Source organism: Scomber japonicus, chromosome 13 (assembly GCF_027409825.1).
Source record: "Scomber japonicus isolate fScoJap1 chromosome 13, fScoJap1.pri, whole genome shotgun sequence".
Lineage (NCBI taxonomy): Eukaryota > Metazoa > Chordata > Actinopteri > Scombriformes > Scombridae > Scomber > Scomber japonicus.
In genome coordinates, this window is record NC_070590.1 from 15,112,251 (window position 1) to 15,129,469 (window position 17,219).

At 37.7% G+C, this 17,219-nt stretch overlaps 1 protein-coding gene across 1 annotated transcript; it reads right to left on the reverse strand.

Annotated features, from left to right (window-relative positions):
* Positions 1–605: 605 nt before the first annotated feature.
* Positions 606–15,340, reverse strand: LOC128370892 (von Willebrand factor A domain-containing protein 7-like). The gene is made up of 19 exons (XM_053331075.1): positions 15,167–15,340; positions 14,668–14,937; positions 14,144–14,237; positions 13,862–13,996; positions 13,578–13,764; positions 13,315–13,484; positions 13,036–13,148; positions 12,831–12,947; positions 12,285–12,494; positions 12,054–12,186; positions 11,713–11,835; positions 11,454–11,546; positions 11,093–11,370; positions 10,692–10,985; positions 9,847–10,215; positions 7,275–7,481; positions 3,330–3,521; positions 3,106–3,238; positions 606–730 (listed from the first exon to the last, which is right to left on the reverse strand). Exons 1-19 carry the CDS (start codon positions 15,338–15,340, stop codon positions 606–608), a joined length of 3,417 nt encoding a protein of 1,138 aa, XP_053187050.1.
* Between the last annotated feature and the right edge of the window lie 1,879 nt (positions 15,341–17,219).

Sequence of the window (17,219 nt, forward strand, 5' to 3'; positions counted from 1 at the left end):
CCACTGGTGAGTCTGTGTCCACTGGGAAAAGAGGGGTTCAATTTGCTTATAGCTTCAGAGACCTAGGTTATTATTATTATTATTATTATTATGATTATTATTATTATTATTATTAAAAATTAGTCTCTTAGTCTCTTATTACTCTTATCAGCATCTATTAATACTGTATCAGTAGTGTCATTGATTCAAACACTTAAAACCTAAAAATATAAATTTGATGCATTGAAGCAACTTTATTCAAATGACACAGATACTTGAGATTAAATAAATCCTCCTTATACAGATGTAGCTCTCAATCTTCTATCATACTCACAACTGACTTCTATTCTGATTCTGTTTAATTTACATTCAAATCTAAAATTAAAGCATAAGCACTTTAAAAAAGTCATTTATTTCTTCACGAAGATAAAATTCATCTTAACCCTTTAAGTTTATCACGTATGACAGCTGACTGAAGTTGTTAATCTTACATTCACAGAGACAAAAAATACAAAAATTAAGAAATGTATAACCCAAATAAAACAAACTTTTTTGCCTGCTGTACAGTATGTAGTAAAAATCAGATGAAACATCTATTTTTCCAAGAGTTAAAAGAGTACTATACCTTAGGTCTGAATGATGTCCTTCACACTTGATGACTGTTGTGTCCGACCTCGCTTTATAGTGCTGGAGCACATGGTGAGGGCAGCGTCATGCAGGACACAACCTGTTCCTCTGGTCTGATCACATCCTGTACATAAGAAACATTAATATTAGTATTTATATTCCTTCAAATGTTTTCTTTTGTTTGCTCCTTTTATCTTCTCTTACACTCATCCTCTTGGGAAGACAGAATGACAGGTGAATGCAGAATGCAGGTTTAGATTTTAAACCTGCAAAAGCAACCACCATACCAAAACCCAAAATGAACAACAAAACTACATGGTGGTCTCTTTTCCCCCTGCCAAACCTCTTGTACTGTTGGACCTCTTCCAGGATGACCTGTACCCAGACACAGCAGGGCCTGACCCTGCCATGAAGCTTGCAGAGTGGCTGGAGGGCCATGATGAAGACCCAATTCTGGTATCCTTGAAGGATGGCTGTATGCCAAGAGCTTAAAATGACTGAGAAGGACATCCTGGACTCCAGTTTCACCACATGACACAGCAACATTCTGCTGGTAAGTTGTTTATGTTACATTATCATATGTTTCACCACATTAAGCAAGGGAAGAAAGTGAGAAATAAGCAATGATATCGAAAAATGATCATTTACTAACAAGACCTTAACAGAATTTGGAGCTGCCTAATTAAGAGGTGAAGTTTTGAACGTCTGGTTTAAAGTCCAGATGAAATGGCATTTACGTATTGAGATGCATTTGGGACATAATGTTTAGAGGATTCTGATTTTAGTGTTGAATGTTGGGTGTGCCATCACGATTCTCAGCTGCTGAAAGCTGACGACTCATTGATAGGTGAATGTTATGATATCATGGGTTTAAATTTGTTCAAGCCAACATAAGCACACATCATATTTTGTTTCACAAGAAGAAAACAATTGGATTTTGATATAAGGATATATAAGAATACAAATACAAATGTTTTTTTATTTATTTCTGAGCTGTGTTGTACCAGCATGTATGTACCATACACTGCTGTATTTTATGTGTTGTTGTTGTTGTTTGTAGCTTTATGCTTCACATTTTCAATTTAAAAAAGCTTTGCAGTCCATATTTTGAATGTGTTGTCTGACTCGTTTAATTTATCTGTAGTCTATATGTACCTGTCCACAACTCTTTATTACCAAATCTCCCCTATTTTTCTTAATTTATTTTTCAAATTACACAACACTGTCTTTGATCTATTTTTCTCTTTCTCTCTTTCTTCATCCTTAATTTTCCCCTCCCTATCACTGTCATGTTTCCTTTGTTTCCTTCTTTCCACCCTTTTCCTGTCCAGCCTCAGTTGCTTGAGAGGTTGTTGGAGAAGATTGGAGAATAAGCTTTCCCAGTACACCAATGGCACTGCCTGATGAGCTGAAGAACTGAATTTCAGAATAACTGTTATTATTAAAACACATTTCCCTTGCGTAGGCGAGGAATCAAATACTATAACAGTGTTGCCTCATTACAGATACCATCGTTTAAGAATATGAATGTGGAGAATGTAAATGCAAAATGACGGTTTAACAATTTTGAGCAAATTACATCCATATCTTGTGTAATTGTTTCATGGTTGATTGTACATGATCCACATTCCAGTCTTAACATGACGTACCTTTAATGTTGTAGCAAAACATTCAAATATATTCACACCTTTACAGTAATTTGTAAAGAATGAGAGGAGTATAAAAGTGGAGTGAGGAGGGCTATCTCATAATGGCAAAGCACCAAGTGATTCATGCACATTGCCAGACAATCAGAGATTTAAAGCTGCATCAATTGATTTTGGGCAGAAGAACTTGAAAACAAACTGAGAGACAAAAAGTCCTTACATATTATCACCTTATAAAGTTGATCACTAACAAATGAGCAAACAATTGACCACTTGCAGCCAATTTATATATTTCTTATCTACATTGTTGCCAAGGTCCATGTGACATAAATTAGTGTAAGAAAAGACTTCTTTAACACTTTAACATATTTTTTCAGTGGGAGTGTTACCATGTTAACAATGGAGAATCGCAGCACAACATAATTTGTGTCATCACCCCTAAGGTCCTCGGCCTCAATGGTCAAGGTGACCGGACTTTGCCCAAATGCATGTTGCCAAACAACAGTCCCTCTGGGAAAATGTGCTTTGTTTTGCTACCACAGGCAGTTTTTGCTCACCAATGGGCTAAACTACTAGTGTAGAAGTGTAGAAACCTTTTTACACTTGAATTACAAAAAGCACTTGACTGCAGTGATTGCCTACAAAATTTACATACAACATTTTTAATTGCATTAAATATGTTTTGTTGTAAATCAAAAGCAAAGTTTCAGTTCAATGTAAACTAAAGAATGATGCATATCCTATACATCTGTCAGTCAGCTTAATAAGTTACTCTTTGATGACAGTAATTATATAGTAATGAAACAAAATTAGCATAATTAAAAAATAATAATAATTGAGAGAGTAGTATCACCTGTGGGGCTGATGAGAGTAAAAGTGAGAGATCGTCCAGTGATGTAAACTGTAAGTTTTGTTACTGTTTCGTCAACCATAAAAGTGAAGTTATCTGCCTTTCCTGGGCTTCTGGCTGCCTGCAGAAGAGTCACCTGGAAGAATACATTCAATTAATTACACAGATGAAATATTTACATTGACAAAACTAGCTGGTAATGCCCAGTGAGATCTTTGTGATATTACCAGAGAGGAGTTGAAGGACTCTGTTATGAAGCTGGTGGCCACAGGGAGCTCACTCTTTGTGACTTCGATAGCCTGACCGCCTGAAACATGAGCCAAGTCTCTGTACAGCTGCATATCTGATGCTGTTATCTTACTGTCATTCCTCCACCTGCGACGATTGAGTGCCGTTGAGTCAGTAATCATGAAGTTCACCTGAAAAGGAAAACATAGCTATTAGAAAGGCCTATAGCAACAATTAATATAAGTAAAAAGTACAATAGTATATGTGGCACCACCTTCCCATTGGCTTAAATGAGAGAGTGTGTCCAAACGTTTGAGTGGTGCTGATTATATTTCTTATAAAGAAGTTACAGTGCTATCATGAAAACAATCTTACAGGATAGATTTTGGTGGTGTGTGATGTGTATATTGTGACACTGACCAGATATTCTCATACACACTGACCCCTCTAAAAATGTTTTCAGGACAGATTTGAAACAGTCAAACACATCAACACACCTGAAGCCCTGAAAGACTGAGTTCCTCCACATCTCCTCCACCAGTTGCTGATAATGAATTAATAGCACTTTTTGAAGGCTGTGGGGTCTGTAGTCTTCATCATTTGCCCGAATCCTAAAGATATTTGGAGACAGAATTTTTTATTCTCCATTGTCACCCAAAAAAATGTTTATTTTAATAGGAAACACAATCATATTTGCACAAGCAAAGTCTTTAAGCTCCTACCTGGAAAGCTACCAAAATATAAAGTGAGGGCTCATTCTCTGTTCCCACGTCACTGTTGATGATCAAATAAGTGACATTTCTCACTGCCTCAATGTCATCACTCATGCTTTTTGTGGTGTCAATCACAAAACAAAGCTTTACTGGATCCTTTGGAGATTCCCATCATCCTGAGTGATAGAGACAGACAGATAAGAGAAAGAAAAAACGTTGAACTACAGGAGCCACAAACACCAACTGTTCGTAAGTTCAAACTTACTGTAGCTTAATTATAAAGTGGTGTTCCTTAGGTGGAGATTTACTAAATCAGAGCTGCCATTGCACCACAAAATATATAATAATAATATATAAATAGTTCTTAGTTGAAATGTTTTGATTTGACCATTGATTTATACATCTGATCTGACAATTTCACAAATTACAAAATTTATGCCAATAAAGTTAGACTAAACAACCAATTAACAATGGTGGAAAGCTTAGTATGTTTACCTTGTGTACTCAAATACAATTTTGATGTACTTGTACTTGAGTCTTCATTTGATGCTATTTTATACTTCACAAACTGTGAAGATTTCTGTGTCCTGTAAAGGATATAAAATCTTTCCCAGTTTCTCCCACGCCACCTCCCAAAAAATTTCCTTGGCGCTGGCCTTGACAGCCCGTATTCCATCTGTGATGATTTTCCTTCCTTGAACAAACATATCTTTATCAAAGTGGAAGCTTGCATTGAGGGCATGACGGATCCACCCGTACGTTTCTCAGTATGATGGATGTAATGGCTTTGCGAAAACTCTTAGACGATTGTTGTGCTCCACAGGCAACAGCAACACCCTCAGCAGTGAAAGGTTATGCCTGGACACACACACACACACACACACACACACACACACACACACACACCTCCTGACACCCCTCCTCACCTGTCAGAAAAATTGTGCAGGAATATTTTCAACAATAATGTTGCACGAGGTCTGATTGATGGACACACAGATTTTCTACCATTATATGCGACAGTTAAGTTACATCAGTTAGTTACATGAGTCTGTGTCTGGAAAAAGTTAGGTACTGTTTGCTCATGGCCTCAGAGATTGAAGTGCCGATTTACTGATTGTGTACAAGTTACATCAGCTGTACATGCAAATTTGTTCTGGGGTAAGCTTAAAGAGGCTTAATTGTAAGATCAGTGCTGAGTCTTTATCCATTGGAAAAGGGAGGTTCTGTTTCCTTATGTCTTCAGAGATTGAGGCACCTATTTATGGATTGTGTACAAGTTACATCAGATGAACACACAAATTTGTTCTGGGGTAAGCTTTAAGAGGCTTATTATTAAGACTGGTGGTGAGTCTGTGTCCACTGTGAAAAGGGAGGTTCTGTTTGTGTATGGCTTAAGAGACCGAGGCCCCGATTTATGAACTGTGTACAAAGGGTGAAATACTTTCTGAGTTTTTGCTTCATGCGTCACAAATTACCACTGAAGCAAACATTCTATTTATTGCATTTACACCTATTTGATCTTATTGCTATTAGATTTTATCTCCACCTCGTGTTACATTAATGTTTTTTTCTAAATGCTCTTAAATGGGTTTTATTTTCCATCTCATGTTACATCGGTGTCAAGGTCAGCGCTTGGTAGGTTCGAGCAAAAATACCGTGGTGTGTGTGTGTGTGTGTGTGTGTGTGTGTGTGTGTGTGTGTGTGTGTGTGTGTGTGTGTGTGTGTGTGTGTTTTTAACCCTCACATGCACCACTTAGGGTGTTTTTTTCCCAAGGCAGCTCAGACCCAAAATAAGGTCGAACCTGTGAGAAGAGGTTCTGGGGTAAGGTGAAAGAGGTTTATTTCAGTTAACCAAGAATGATGGAGAATTTGTGTCCGTTGGGAAAAGAGAGGTTTTATTTACTGATGTCTTCAGAGACCTAAGCGCTGATTTTACACAGGGTGAAATACTGTGAGTTATTAAGTCCCAAATTATCACCACTGAAGCACACATTCTGCACTCACTTTATTTTATATTATTTCTATTTATGTTATCAAGTGTGTTTTATTATCCTTCTTATTTTATATTGTTCTTTCTTTTTATGTCATTTTCATTGAAGCACTCAATGCATGTGTAATTTCATTTGATTGAATTTGAAATGTATAACTCAAATAAAACATATTATGCATGCTTGCCTGCTGTATGTAGTAAAAATCTGATATAACATCTATTTTCTTAGGCATTCTCATTAATGATGAGTTTAAAGAGTACTATACCTTAGGTCAAACTACTGTCCTTCACACTTGATGACTTTTGTGTCCACACTCGCTTATAGTGATGCAGCAAGGTGAGTGTCATCCTAAACTTGTTCAACTTGTTCCTCTGGAATGATCCTGTACACATTAATGTAAGTAACTTTTTTCTATTATCCCTCTGTAACTGTCCTTCCTTTTCCATATTCAAGTCTCAGTTAAAAACTTTTCTTTTCAATGAACATTTCTCTTCATCCTCCTCTGCATAGTCTTGTTTCTATCTGTTTTGTTTGATTTATTTGTTGTTTTTGTTTTGTTTTCCCGCTGTAAGGCGTCCTTGGGTTTGTGAAAGGCACTATATAAATTAAACATATTATTATTATTATTAGTCTCTCTGGCTAACAGAGAGACTTATGGCACAAAACCATTAGAGCTTTAGCTAAAACTGACAAAAAGGCATTAATAGATGAATCTATATGACTTCTGTTAAAGCTGCATTTCCACATTTATATTTTCAAAATGAAAATGTGCCTGGGTCCAGACCTTCGGATCCACCCAGTCGACTGTGTAAAAACCGATATGAATAGTAATTATGGAGACTTACAGCTCCATCTTTAGAGTCCCCCTCTGACTGCTAGTCATTCATTTGAAAATGTCTTTTTTTTTCATTCAGGTTTGTCTCTGTATACAGATGTGTTCAACATTTCCTGTGTGGGAGTGACTGGTATAAAACCATCTTAGATACCATACTGTACATTCCTCTTCATGAAAATAATCTCACTGGCACAGGTGAGATACAGTGATAACACTCACAATGAGATACAGAGATAGAGTACACCACACCTAACTATCAGCTCTGATAAATGTGACACCTGACAGTTACTCTGGAGGCTGAAGGCATGACTTCAATCCCTCTGAGAAACTTCACAGAGCTTTTTTTCTTTTAAATGTATTAACAAAAATAATTGGTGATGACCAGTAAGAGACTTTTAGTAATACCAGAGAGGAGCTGGAGGACTCGGTTATGATACTAGTGACCTTAGGGAGGTCACTCTTTGACACTTCAATAGCCTGACCCCCTGAAGCCTGAGCCAAGTCTCTGTACAGCTGCACATCTGACGCCCCCATTCGATTGAGACTTTGTTGTTGGTTGTTATAATTCTTCATAGTCTTCGACGACAGTACATTCGTTATCATGAAATTCACCTGAAAAGAAAAGAGATGAATGGTGATTTGAGACATAAAGCCTACACAGATTGGATATGAATAATAAAGTATCATTAACATATATATAAGTCGATGATTAATCTTTGGAAAAATATTTCTAAAATGTTTATTGTTTTTTATTATTCCTTTTCATATATAGTGACATATCTCAAAGGTATCTCTCTTATCTAATATCTCTGTAACATTAGATATTGATGGTGCTCAGAGGAATAATCCTAATGACTTTTCCTTTCCTATTTACCTTGTGAAATGTCTACTTGATTAGTAGGACATTTTTTAATAACATTCAGAGTCCCCAGAGGATGAATCCTACTGACTCTGGAGATTCCTTTAGTACCACCATGAGGTTCAGATTTGTGGCTGTGAGTGAAATTTCTCAACAACAACTGCTCATGTTCCCATCAAGCATCTCACAGAGCTCCTAGCATGTCTGTAGTCTCATTCCATCAGGCTTTTACATTGTGAGTTTCTTTTTCAGTTATTTCACACAGTTATTACATCAATTGTTCATCATGTTTTATTTTACATTTATACATTTTTACAGGAGCTGTATGTGTCACCTTTAGTCTTACACAACTTCCAAGATTTCATAACTAATTTATGTTAGTTAGGAGACCATCACAGTAATTTAAAGATGAGGAAAGTATAGCATATATGATGAATTCTGTGTCCGATATGTGTCAGATATAAACAGATTTCAGCAATGTTCCATTAATGTTGAAAGCAAGATTGTACTCACTTGCATTTCAAATATGAGGGTGGAATCAAATAACACTTAGTGTAGTATAGTATATGATGAAGTTCATTTTCACTCCTCTCTAACCACAGTTGATGGCTGGTATCTGTGATACATACTGTACATAACTGACAAGCTTCACAGTAACCACACTGTTTGGTGGAGGTGCACACAACAATAGTTTATTTTTGCAATGACTCAACCATCTCAACGTGGAACTTTTATGGAAATGACAGAAGTGAATGCCAGTGAGCTTTCACCACTAACATGTCAGTGAAGCACAATGTCATTTGCAAATACCACGAAACTTGTCCGGCTGGATTTGTGGGGGAAACTCAAGTTCTTCTTTTGGTCATATACAGTTGGTTACTCCTCAGTACATTAGGCAAAAGTATTCCATACTTATCTGTTGTGTCACAGGTGAGAAACAGTGATAACACTCACACTGAGATACAGAGATACAGTACACCACACCTAACTGTCAGCTCTGATAAATGTGACACCTGACAGTTACTCTGGAGGCTGAAGGCATGACTTCAATCTCTCTGAGAAATTGAATTAATTAATAATCTCACTGACTAGCTGAATCCTCAAACTAACGGTGTGAGAATTCAGCAATAATAGTCACTTTTAGATTATGTTGCACTATATTCATTTTAAAATAATGTAATATAATGTACAAAATTCACAACAGTGGTGAATCCACACCAGACAGGATACAGCCCAATATTAATGATCTAATAATCTTTTTCATTTAATGCTGCTGTCCTGTTGAACAGCCTACAGAAAGACATTGAAACAACAGGAGAAGAAAGTCATTTTGAGTTGTGTGTAACCTGTCACTGCAGGTTTTCAGTCAATGCAACACCATACACACAAGTTTATTTAATGGTGTTCATTTCTCACCAGTTGTGTGGATATCTGATTTAGTTGTTACTTTTTGGTGAAACTGCGAAGTACCCACGCACATTTTACCCCAAAAGTACCACAATGGATGTGACCTTTTTTTATTTGTTTTATTTATTTTGTCATCCTTAATGTTTTATAGCAATCATACATGCAAAAAGCAAGCTTTAAATATAGATTTAAAAAGATCACAAAAATGTAATTAATGAAATTTAACTGATTAATAAATCAACAATATCATTCCACAACTTAATATCAGCAGCACACAAAATGTAAAAGAATAACTATTTATTTAAGTATAAATTAGATTAAAATGCTCATATAGCCTGCGTCTAATTATAGCATTCGGATCAGTATCAGACAGTATAATTCAACAGTATACATGTATACATTATACATTAGAACCAATGAATGAAAATTAATGAGAGTGAACCAACACCTCTAAAAAAAATGATTTCAAAGAAAACTGAACATCATAACCCCTCATAGGATTTATTGCTGGGCTGTTGTATTGCATGAGATTAAGCTACAGCTGAGTTTAAACAATAGATTTTCCAAATCAAAAAGTCCCTGTTGAAACTCTTCCTCACACCAATATGTGAACACTCAATTCATCCAAATTTCTGGTAAATGGAGTCCTAGAATAGCAATGCCAAGGGAAAGAAGAAAAGACTGAACAGGTCTGGTAGATGAAGAACCAACAAGTGGCATAGTCAATAGTGTCTGGGTAGTTGTAGTGGTGGTTGTAGTGACGGTTGTAGTTTGTGGACTGTTGGTGGTTGCTGCCCGCACAGAGTAGAAACAGGTGCCTACATTACCCACTTTATCCACCACCACCAGCTCCACATCAGGTGAGCAGCAAGAAGCTTGGTAGGACACCATGGTTACATTGCCAGCAGACAGGCTGGTGTTAAAGGATCCGTTGCCCTGTCTGAGGCTGACACGGTCCAAACCCGTTCCTTCAGCCCCATCAGTCACCTGAACAGAGAGCTCCCACATTACGCTACAGTTGGTAGAGCAGTTGGACTGCAGGCTGAGCAGCTTACACACTGGCTGAGTGAAATCAGTCACCTATGAAAAGAAGAAAAAGTTTTCATCTGTGAGTTAATAAACATTGATGAAATGATTTAAAGGGGACATATCATGCATATTTACAAGTCCATATTCTTTTGCACTACTGAAATATCTGCATGATTTACAGTTGAAAACGTACTATTTCAACTTATTTATTTTATACTGGCTCATTATGCAGCCCCTCAGTTCAGCCTCTCTCTGAAACAGCCTGTTTTACTTCCTGTCTCTTTAAGGCCCCCCTCCTGATGAGCCCACTTTGTTCTGATTGGTTAGCTGGTGAAAGCTGTGTCTCATGAGGCAGTTCAACAGTAGTTGTAGAGTAGTAGTAGTAGTAGTAGTAGTAGTAGTAGTAGTAGTATTAAAAATAACGGAAAAGCACCAAAAGCATATGTTGCCTTTAATAAGCTGAAAATAATTATTCATTGCCTTAACATTTATTCAAATGTGATTTTCTTTCACAAATGGGGAGTTACCGTTTTAAGTACAGTGAAACGCAACACAACATAGTTGGTGTCTCCGCCTCCAGGAGCCTGGGCCTCAATGGTCAGGGTGACGTCAGTACCAGATGCGGTGTTACCAGGTGCTGTAAGGTTCACTGTTCCGTTAGCACTACCTCCAGTTTCCAGGACTAAACTGGGTGGGGAAGATGAGCTAAAACCTTGATCATTGGTAGCTTGGATGCTGAAAGTTCCTCCTGCACCACTGGTTGTCACAGAGAAGGGAACTGACAATGATTTTCCTGGGGCTAAGACATCGCTTGAATCATCCTAAATATGGAGGAAAACAGAAATAAGTCAGTATTAGTTGTCTAATTAAAAGCCTATAAAAAGGCATATTATAGTTTTTTAGAAATGTTTTATAGTGCTTTACTTACAGCAGTAACAGTCACAGTAGAAGCTCTGATGCTGGTGGGGGACTGCCTTTGGAAGAGCACTGAGGATGCTCTGGAGGAAGCATTGCTGTTCTGCCCCTTTACAAGCACCACAAACTCCTGTGATGGTATCCTGTCAAAATGTACTAAGAAGTTTCGATCACCCTGAGCCTCCACACTGCCGTTCACCTGTTCTGATCCTGATGATTCGACCAGAGTGACCTCTGTCACTGTGGCGGAGTCGCTCCCAGTTACAGTCACCTGCAGGCTACCATTAACACCTCCAGAAAAAGAGTTTATGCATTTAAGTACATCTAAATTGATTATGGTACTTCAGAATATCATATAATTTGTATTCCTTTACCAGCTCTGGGGCGATTGTCTACGACATCAAAACCTCCAAATGGGCCCTGAGATACCTCCAAAAAGTCAAACAGGAAGTCAATGGCACTCTGACCTGCAAATAAAAATTTGCAAGAAAAAAATCAACTGAAGATGCCATATACACAAGGGAGCTTCCAAACACTGAATTAGTATAAACCATCATCCGACCAATCAACATAATCCTTTATACAAGCTTTTCCTTTAGCAGAAGATAGTTCCAATGAAAACTGATTTCTCACCTACTACTTTCAGAGTATAGGGATTTGTTGACACCATTCTCATTTCCCACTGTCCCGCTTGTGTTGTAAGCTGCAGAGTCTGGAAGTTTCCCGCTACAATGTTTGATGGTTCTGTCGTGTTACCTAAAAACAAGGTCAAGTAATGAAGCACACAAAGGTCAAGAGTTTAACTTATAGGAATTAATTTATAAGACCATTAGTTGTAGTAGTAGCTTTATTGTTGTCTACCACTGTGTAATACTAATACCAGATGAGACAAAATTGGAAAACTTACAAATCTTGCACAAAGTGGTTTTAAAATACTAGTCCAGCCTTCTGGATTGATTGCACCAAAGTGTTACCTGAAGGACTTATTAGAGTAAAGCTGACAGCTGTCCCAGTGATGTAAATTGTGAGGTTTTTTACTGTCTCATCAACTGTAAAAGTGAAATTTTCAGCCTTTCCTGGGTTTCTGGCAGCTTGCAGGAGGGTCACCTACGAGATTACATGAAACTGGTGACACAGGTTTTTTTTATTTTAAATGTATTCACAAAAATAATTGGTGATGACCAGTAAGAGACTTTTAGTAATACCAGAGAGGAGCTGGATGACTCTGTTATGATACTGGTGACCTTAGGGAGGTCACTCTTTGACACTTCAATAGCCTGACCCCCTGAAGCCTGAGCCAAGTCTCTGTACAGCTGCACATCTGACGCCCCCATTCGAGGGCGATTTTGTTGTTGGTTGTTATAATTCTGTCTTCGACGACGAAATGACAGTACATTCGTTATCATAAAATTCACCTGGCAAGAAAAGAGATGAATGGTGATTTGAGACGTAAAGCCTACACAGATTGGATATGAATAATAAAGTATCATTAACATATATATAACAGTTGATGATTAATCTTCGGAAAAATGTTTATTGTTTTTTATTATTCCTTTTCATATATAGTGACATATCTCAAAGGTATGTCTCAAAAGCATCTCACAGAGCTCCTAGCATGTCTGTAGTCTCATTCCATCAGGCTTTTACATTGTGAGTTTCTTTTTCAGTTATTTCACACAGTTATTACATCAATTGTTCATCATGTTTTATTTTATATTTATTCCTTTTTTTTTAATACAGCAGCCACTCACCACTGTCTTTTTCTGCTCTATGAGTGCCAGCACTGTGCTTCTCAGTTGTGTGTCTTTAGCAGGCGCATCCGTGAAGACGAAGATTTCAGAATTAGGTGGCGCACCAGTTAAAGCCAGCTGTATGAGGAAAACAAGGCAGGAATGATAGAGTAGTTTTTGGAGGACAGAATTTGAAGCAGATACACACACACAAACATCACAGCACCTGAAGTCCTGAAAGACTCAGTTCAGGAGCATCTCCTCCACCAGTTGCTGTTAGTGAATTAATAGCATTCTTGAAGACTGTTGGGTCTGTAGTTTTTATCAGTGGCCCGAAGTCTGGGGTTCAGGTGGAGAAAGGAGAAAGAAAGGTATTTTTTTTAAGTATATAGAAAATAACAACACATACAAATCTACAACAGAAAGAGTGAATTCATAAACTTTTCATTAATAGAAAAAAGATAGTCAGGATTGTGAAGTTGTGTCTGGGGCTTTAAGATCCTACCTGGGTCATTGAAAGGTACCAGAATGTAAACAGAGGGCTCATCCTGTGTTCCCACTTTGCTGTTGATTATGTCAGAAGTGACGGTCCTCACTGCAGCAATATCATCACTCATGCTTCCTGTTGTGTCAATTGCAAAACAAAGAGCCCTACCTTTGATAATTCCCATCATCCTGAGAGAGAATGACAGAAGAATGCAGAGAAAGAGTTGAAAAAAAAAGTCATTTGACAGTACATAGATGAAATGTGCAGAGTGGGTTTCATACTGGAGGAATGGTCTGTCACCAGCAGCCCCTCGAATGTCCTCAAGTATCTCTGTGGTTGCAGCTATTGCCACATTTACTGCTTTATTGTGGAGATGCCCATGCTCTGATTCTGTATTGTCTTTGTTGATCCCACCTCTAGGCTCTGTGTTTTTTGTTCGATCAAATTTACCCCCATGACTGCATTTTCCTGTTCAGCATTAGAAACAGAACAAAACAATGTTTTGAAAACCTGAATTTATTGCTGAAGCAATCATTTTAAAATATGAATTAATGGAAGCAATTACCCTGCGGCTTGCTCGACAATAGTGGCACAGCACTGAAATATCCGGAAGTAAGTATCTTTTCCCGTAGGATATCTTCCAAAATGTTGTTCCTGCAGTCGTCTCCATCGCAGTTACGACAGGTCGCTCTGCTTTCATCTGTTCGAGAGTGAACCCACAAGTAAACTAGAAATGTTTTGTTCTGTGAAACTATCTCTCTAATCACATCGTTTGCATTCCTCAACTCTATTTGTTTTGTTTTGTTTACACAACCGAACACACACTGACATTATATCATCTCTTTACCTGCTATGTTACCAATGCTGGTGCCTGATTTGAATAGATTGGAGTTTGGATTTTCATTCCCCAGTTCCACCCAGTTACTGTGGCTGTAGAAATCCTTCAGATTGAGGAAAAAATTAAAAAAGGAAACAAGATAGATATTTACAACATTTGTATGTTAACAATTGCATGTACATCAAGAAAAGCTGCATCTTTAAATATCAAGACCACTTTTTCACAGCTCTTTACTTTTCTCTACACATCAATATGCAGCTTTGAAAGTTTTGTTGAACTGACAGGATGAATTGACGATGCAAAGACAACATTTGCATGAACTCTGTTCACTTTTATATAATGTTGTGAACTTAAATATACAGTACTATACATGCGATTTCAAAACAAATAGTAATAAATTGTCTTATTGAAGTATATTGTTGTGCTGTTTGTTACAATTGAATTATAAAGCATATTTTTTCAAAGCCATGAAAACACTTGTTGTGTGAAGAAACTGTTGAAAAAAACAACCCACAAGCAATGACATAAAATACCTGTAAAGGGTGTAGAATTTCTCCAAGTTTTTCTCTTGCTGCCTCAAAGTTTTCTTGCTGGTTGCTGGCTTTGACAGCTGATAATCCTGCTGTGATTATGTCCCGTCCTCCTGCAAAGCTCTCATCATCAAAGTGAAAGGACGCGTCTAATGGATGCCGTAGGTCTACTCGTTTGTTCCTTTTTTGGACCAACCTGATGGTCTGCAGGAAACTCTTGGAGTTTGATGATTCACAGGCAACAGCAACAGATTGAGCTGTAAAAGGCTGTGGCTACATACACGCACACACACACACACACACACACACACACACACACACACACACACACACACACACACACACACACACACACACACACACACACACACACACACACACACACACACACACACACACACACACACACACACACACACACACACACACACACATTTATTGCAGTGTCAAATCACATTTCTTAATAATAAAAGCACTGGTCATTTGGAAAGTTGAACCTTACAGGAAAAGCAAAGTCTTTGCCCTCAGCTTTAGCCACAGCACGGCACACCTGCACGGTGGCATTTAAAATGGCTCTCTCTGTGATCTTCTGGTGGGTCACAGAATCTCCAAATATTTCAAACCCAAGAGCTCCAGTCTGTAGAAGCAGGAGACACAATGCAGCAAGCCCAGCCATCACTGCGCAACCTGTCAATAGACGGGGAGAGGGATGAAAATCTGTTCTTAATATAAGGCGTAACATGTCATTACAGTCAGGTAGCATTAAACAATGCCAGAAGTTTGAGCATGAAAGTTCAGTCATGATCTTAAGTGGATTTTGAATCAAGACTGCTGTGTCAAACTTCATAATGAGCTTTTAAACCTTAAAACTGCTTTGCATAAGTGACTGAAGAGATCTTTATGTATATCCTTTGTAACCTTGACAGCTGTATTCAAAAGTTTTGGCTATTTAAGATGTCCATTTGGGTGATTCAGATTACAAACAATAACAATCAACTTTTTGACCGGACTTAAAGGCTTTGCCCTTATGTTTGACCACTTCCCTTTATAAAGTAGATTTGGACTCAGGTATAAGCAGTTTCGTTGTTGCCTGTGGTTCTTCCCCCCTTACTAGGACAGGACATAGCTGTGCTCCATGGCCAAAATGGCTGCTTTACACCTTACAACATTAACATTATTTTTACCTTGTTGCCATAAACACAAAGTACTGCTGAGGCTGATGGGTATGTCATTAATTAGTTGTCAGTAATTAGTTGCAAGTATTTGGTCATTGGACAAGTTGAAATCTTCACCTGATGATGTCACTTAAGGTCACGTTAGGGAGCACAGACATCAACCTCAAAGTTGGGCCACAGGAAAAGTTATCTTATCTTAATCTGACAGATTAAGATAAGATTTTGCTGTCTTTACTGTGTGTAAAGAGGTAGTCAACAGACTGATACAAGGACATTGCCAGTCATAGAGCAACGCTTTTACCATCAACGCACCGCTCAAAAGACCCAAATTTTACAACTGAACAAACAGACGTCTTGATGTCATCTGTATTGTTGCAGCACTTGATTTATATTGCTCTAAAATTAAATACTGTGCTGAACTTGTTGGACTTGTTAACTTGATATGGAAACAGAATCTAGACAAAGCAAAACAAAAGTCAACCACAAGGTAAAACCAAAACCAAGCACTGAGCTGGTTAATTAACTGGTTATTGAATCTCAGAAGCAGCGATGAACGGGCCCTCGCCCCCTCATGCATGTCGGGCTGCGGCTCAGTCGGAGGACGACTAGAAGTTGAAAGATGTTTGTGAGGTATGCTGCATCCAAAGTGCTTCTCAGCTTGAGTATGTGACACATACAGTATATTCCTATCTTCTGTCTGAACAATAGTTTTTATGCATCCCGTTGCCACACAACCCTAAAAAGAGATCTACCCAGCAACTCAAAAGAAGTACACATTAACAAGAATGGCCCCATGACAGAGTTTCCTGATTATGTATTTTGGATGAAAAAAACCCTTATATGCAAAATAACTAGAGTAATTATTGTTGCCAGATAAATAGAGTGGTGTGGTAATATATTTGAAAAAAAGAAGAACTACAAAAATACAGTAATTAAATAAATAATTAAATATCACTACTGCTTTATGACTGTTAAATGGATGGCAGACCTTGTTATACCACTATAACTACTCAGTTCTAACATCCTCCAAATTTGTAAAACTAAGAAAATAAAACAGGAGTGTGCTGTTGGTTGAGTGGTTAAAGAGCGAGCCACATAATTGCAGCGTCTCTGGTTCGAGGGACAGATGCTGCACGTCATTTTCCTCTTTTCTCCCTGTGTCCTGTCAGCATCTCTGCCAGACACTATCTGAATAAAGGCAAAAAAGCCCAAAATAAATCTTAAAACAAAAAAGTAAAATTTAAAAATAAAAAAATAAAATAATTTTCTATATGATTTGACCTTGAGTAACATTGTATGTCACAATATTAATTGAGTCACTAATTTCTACATTTAAAAAGTAAATATTAGAATCTTTTTTTTTCCTTATCTTATCATATA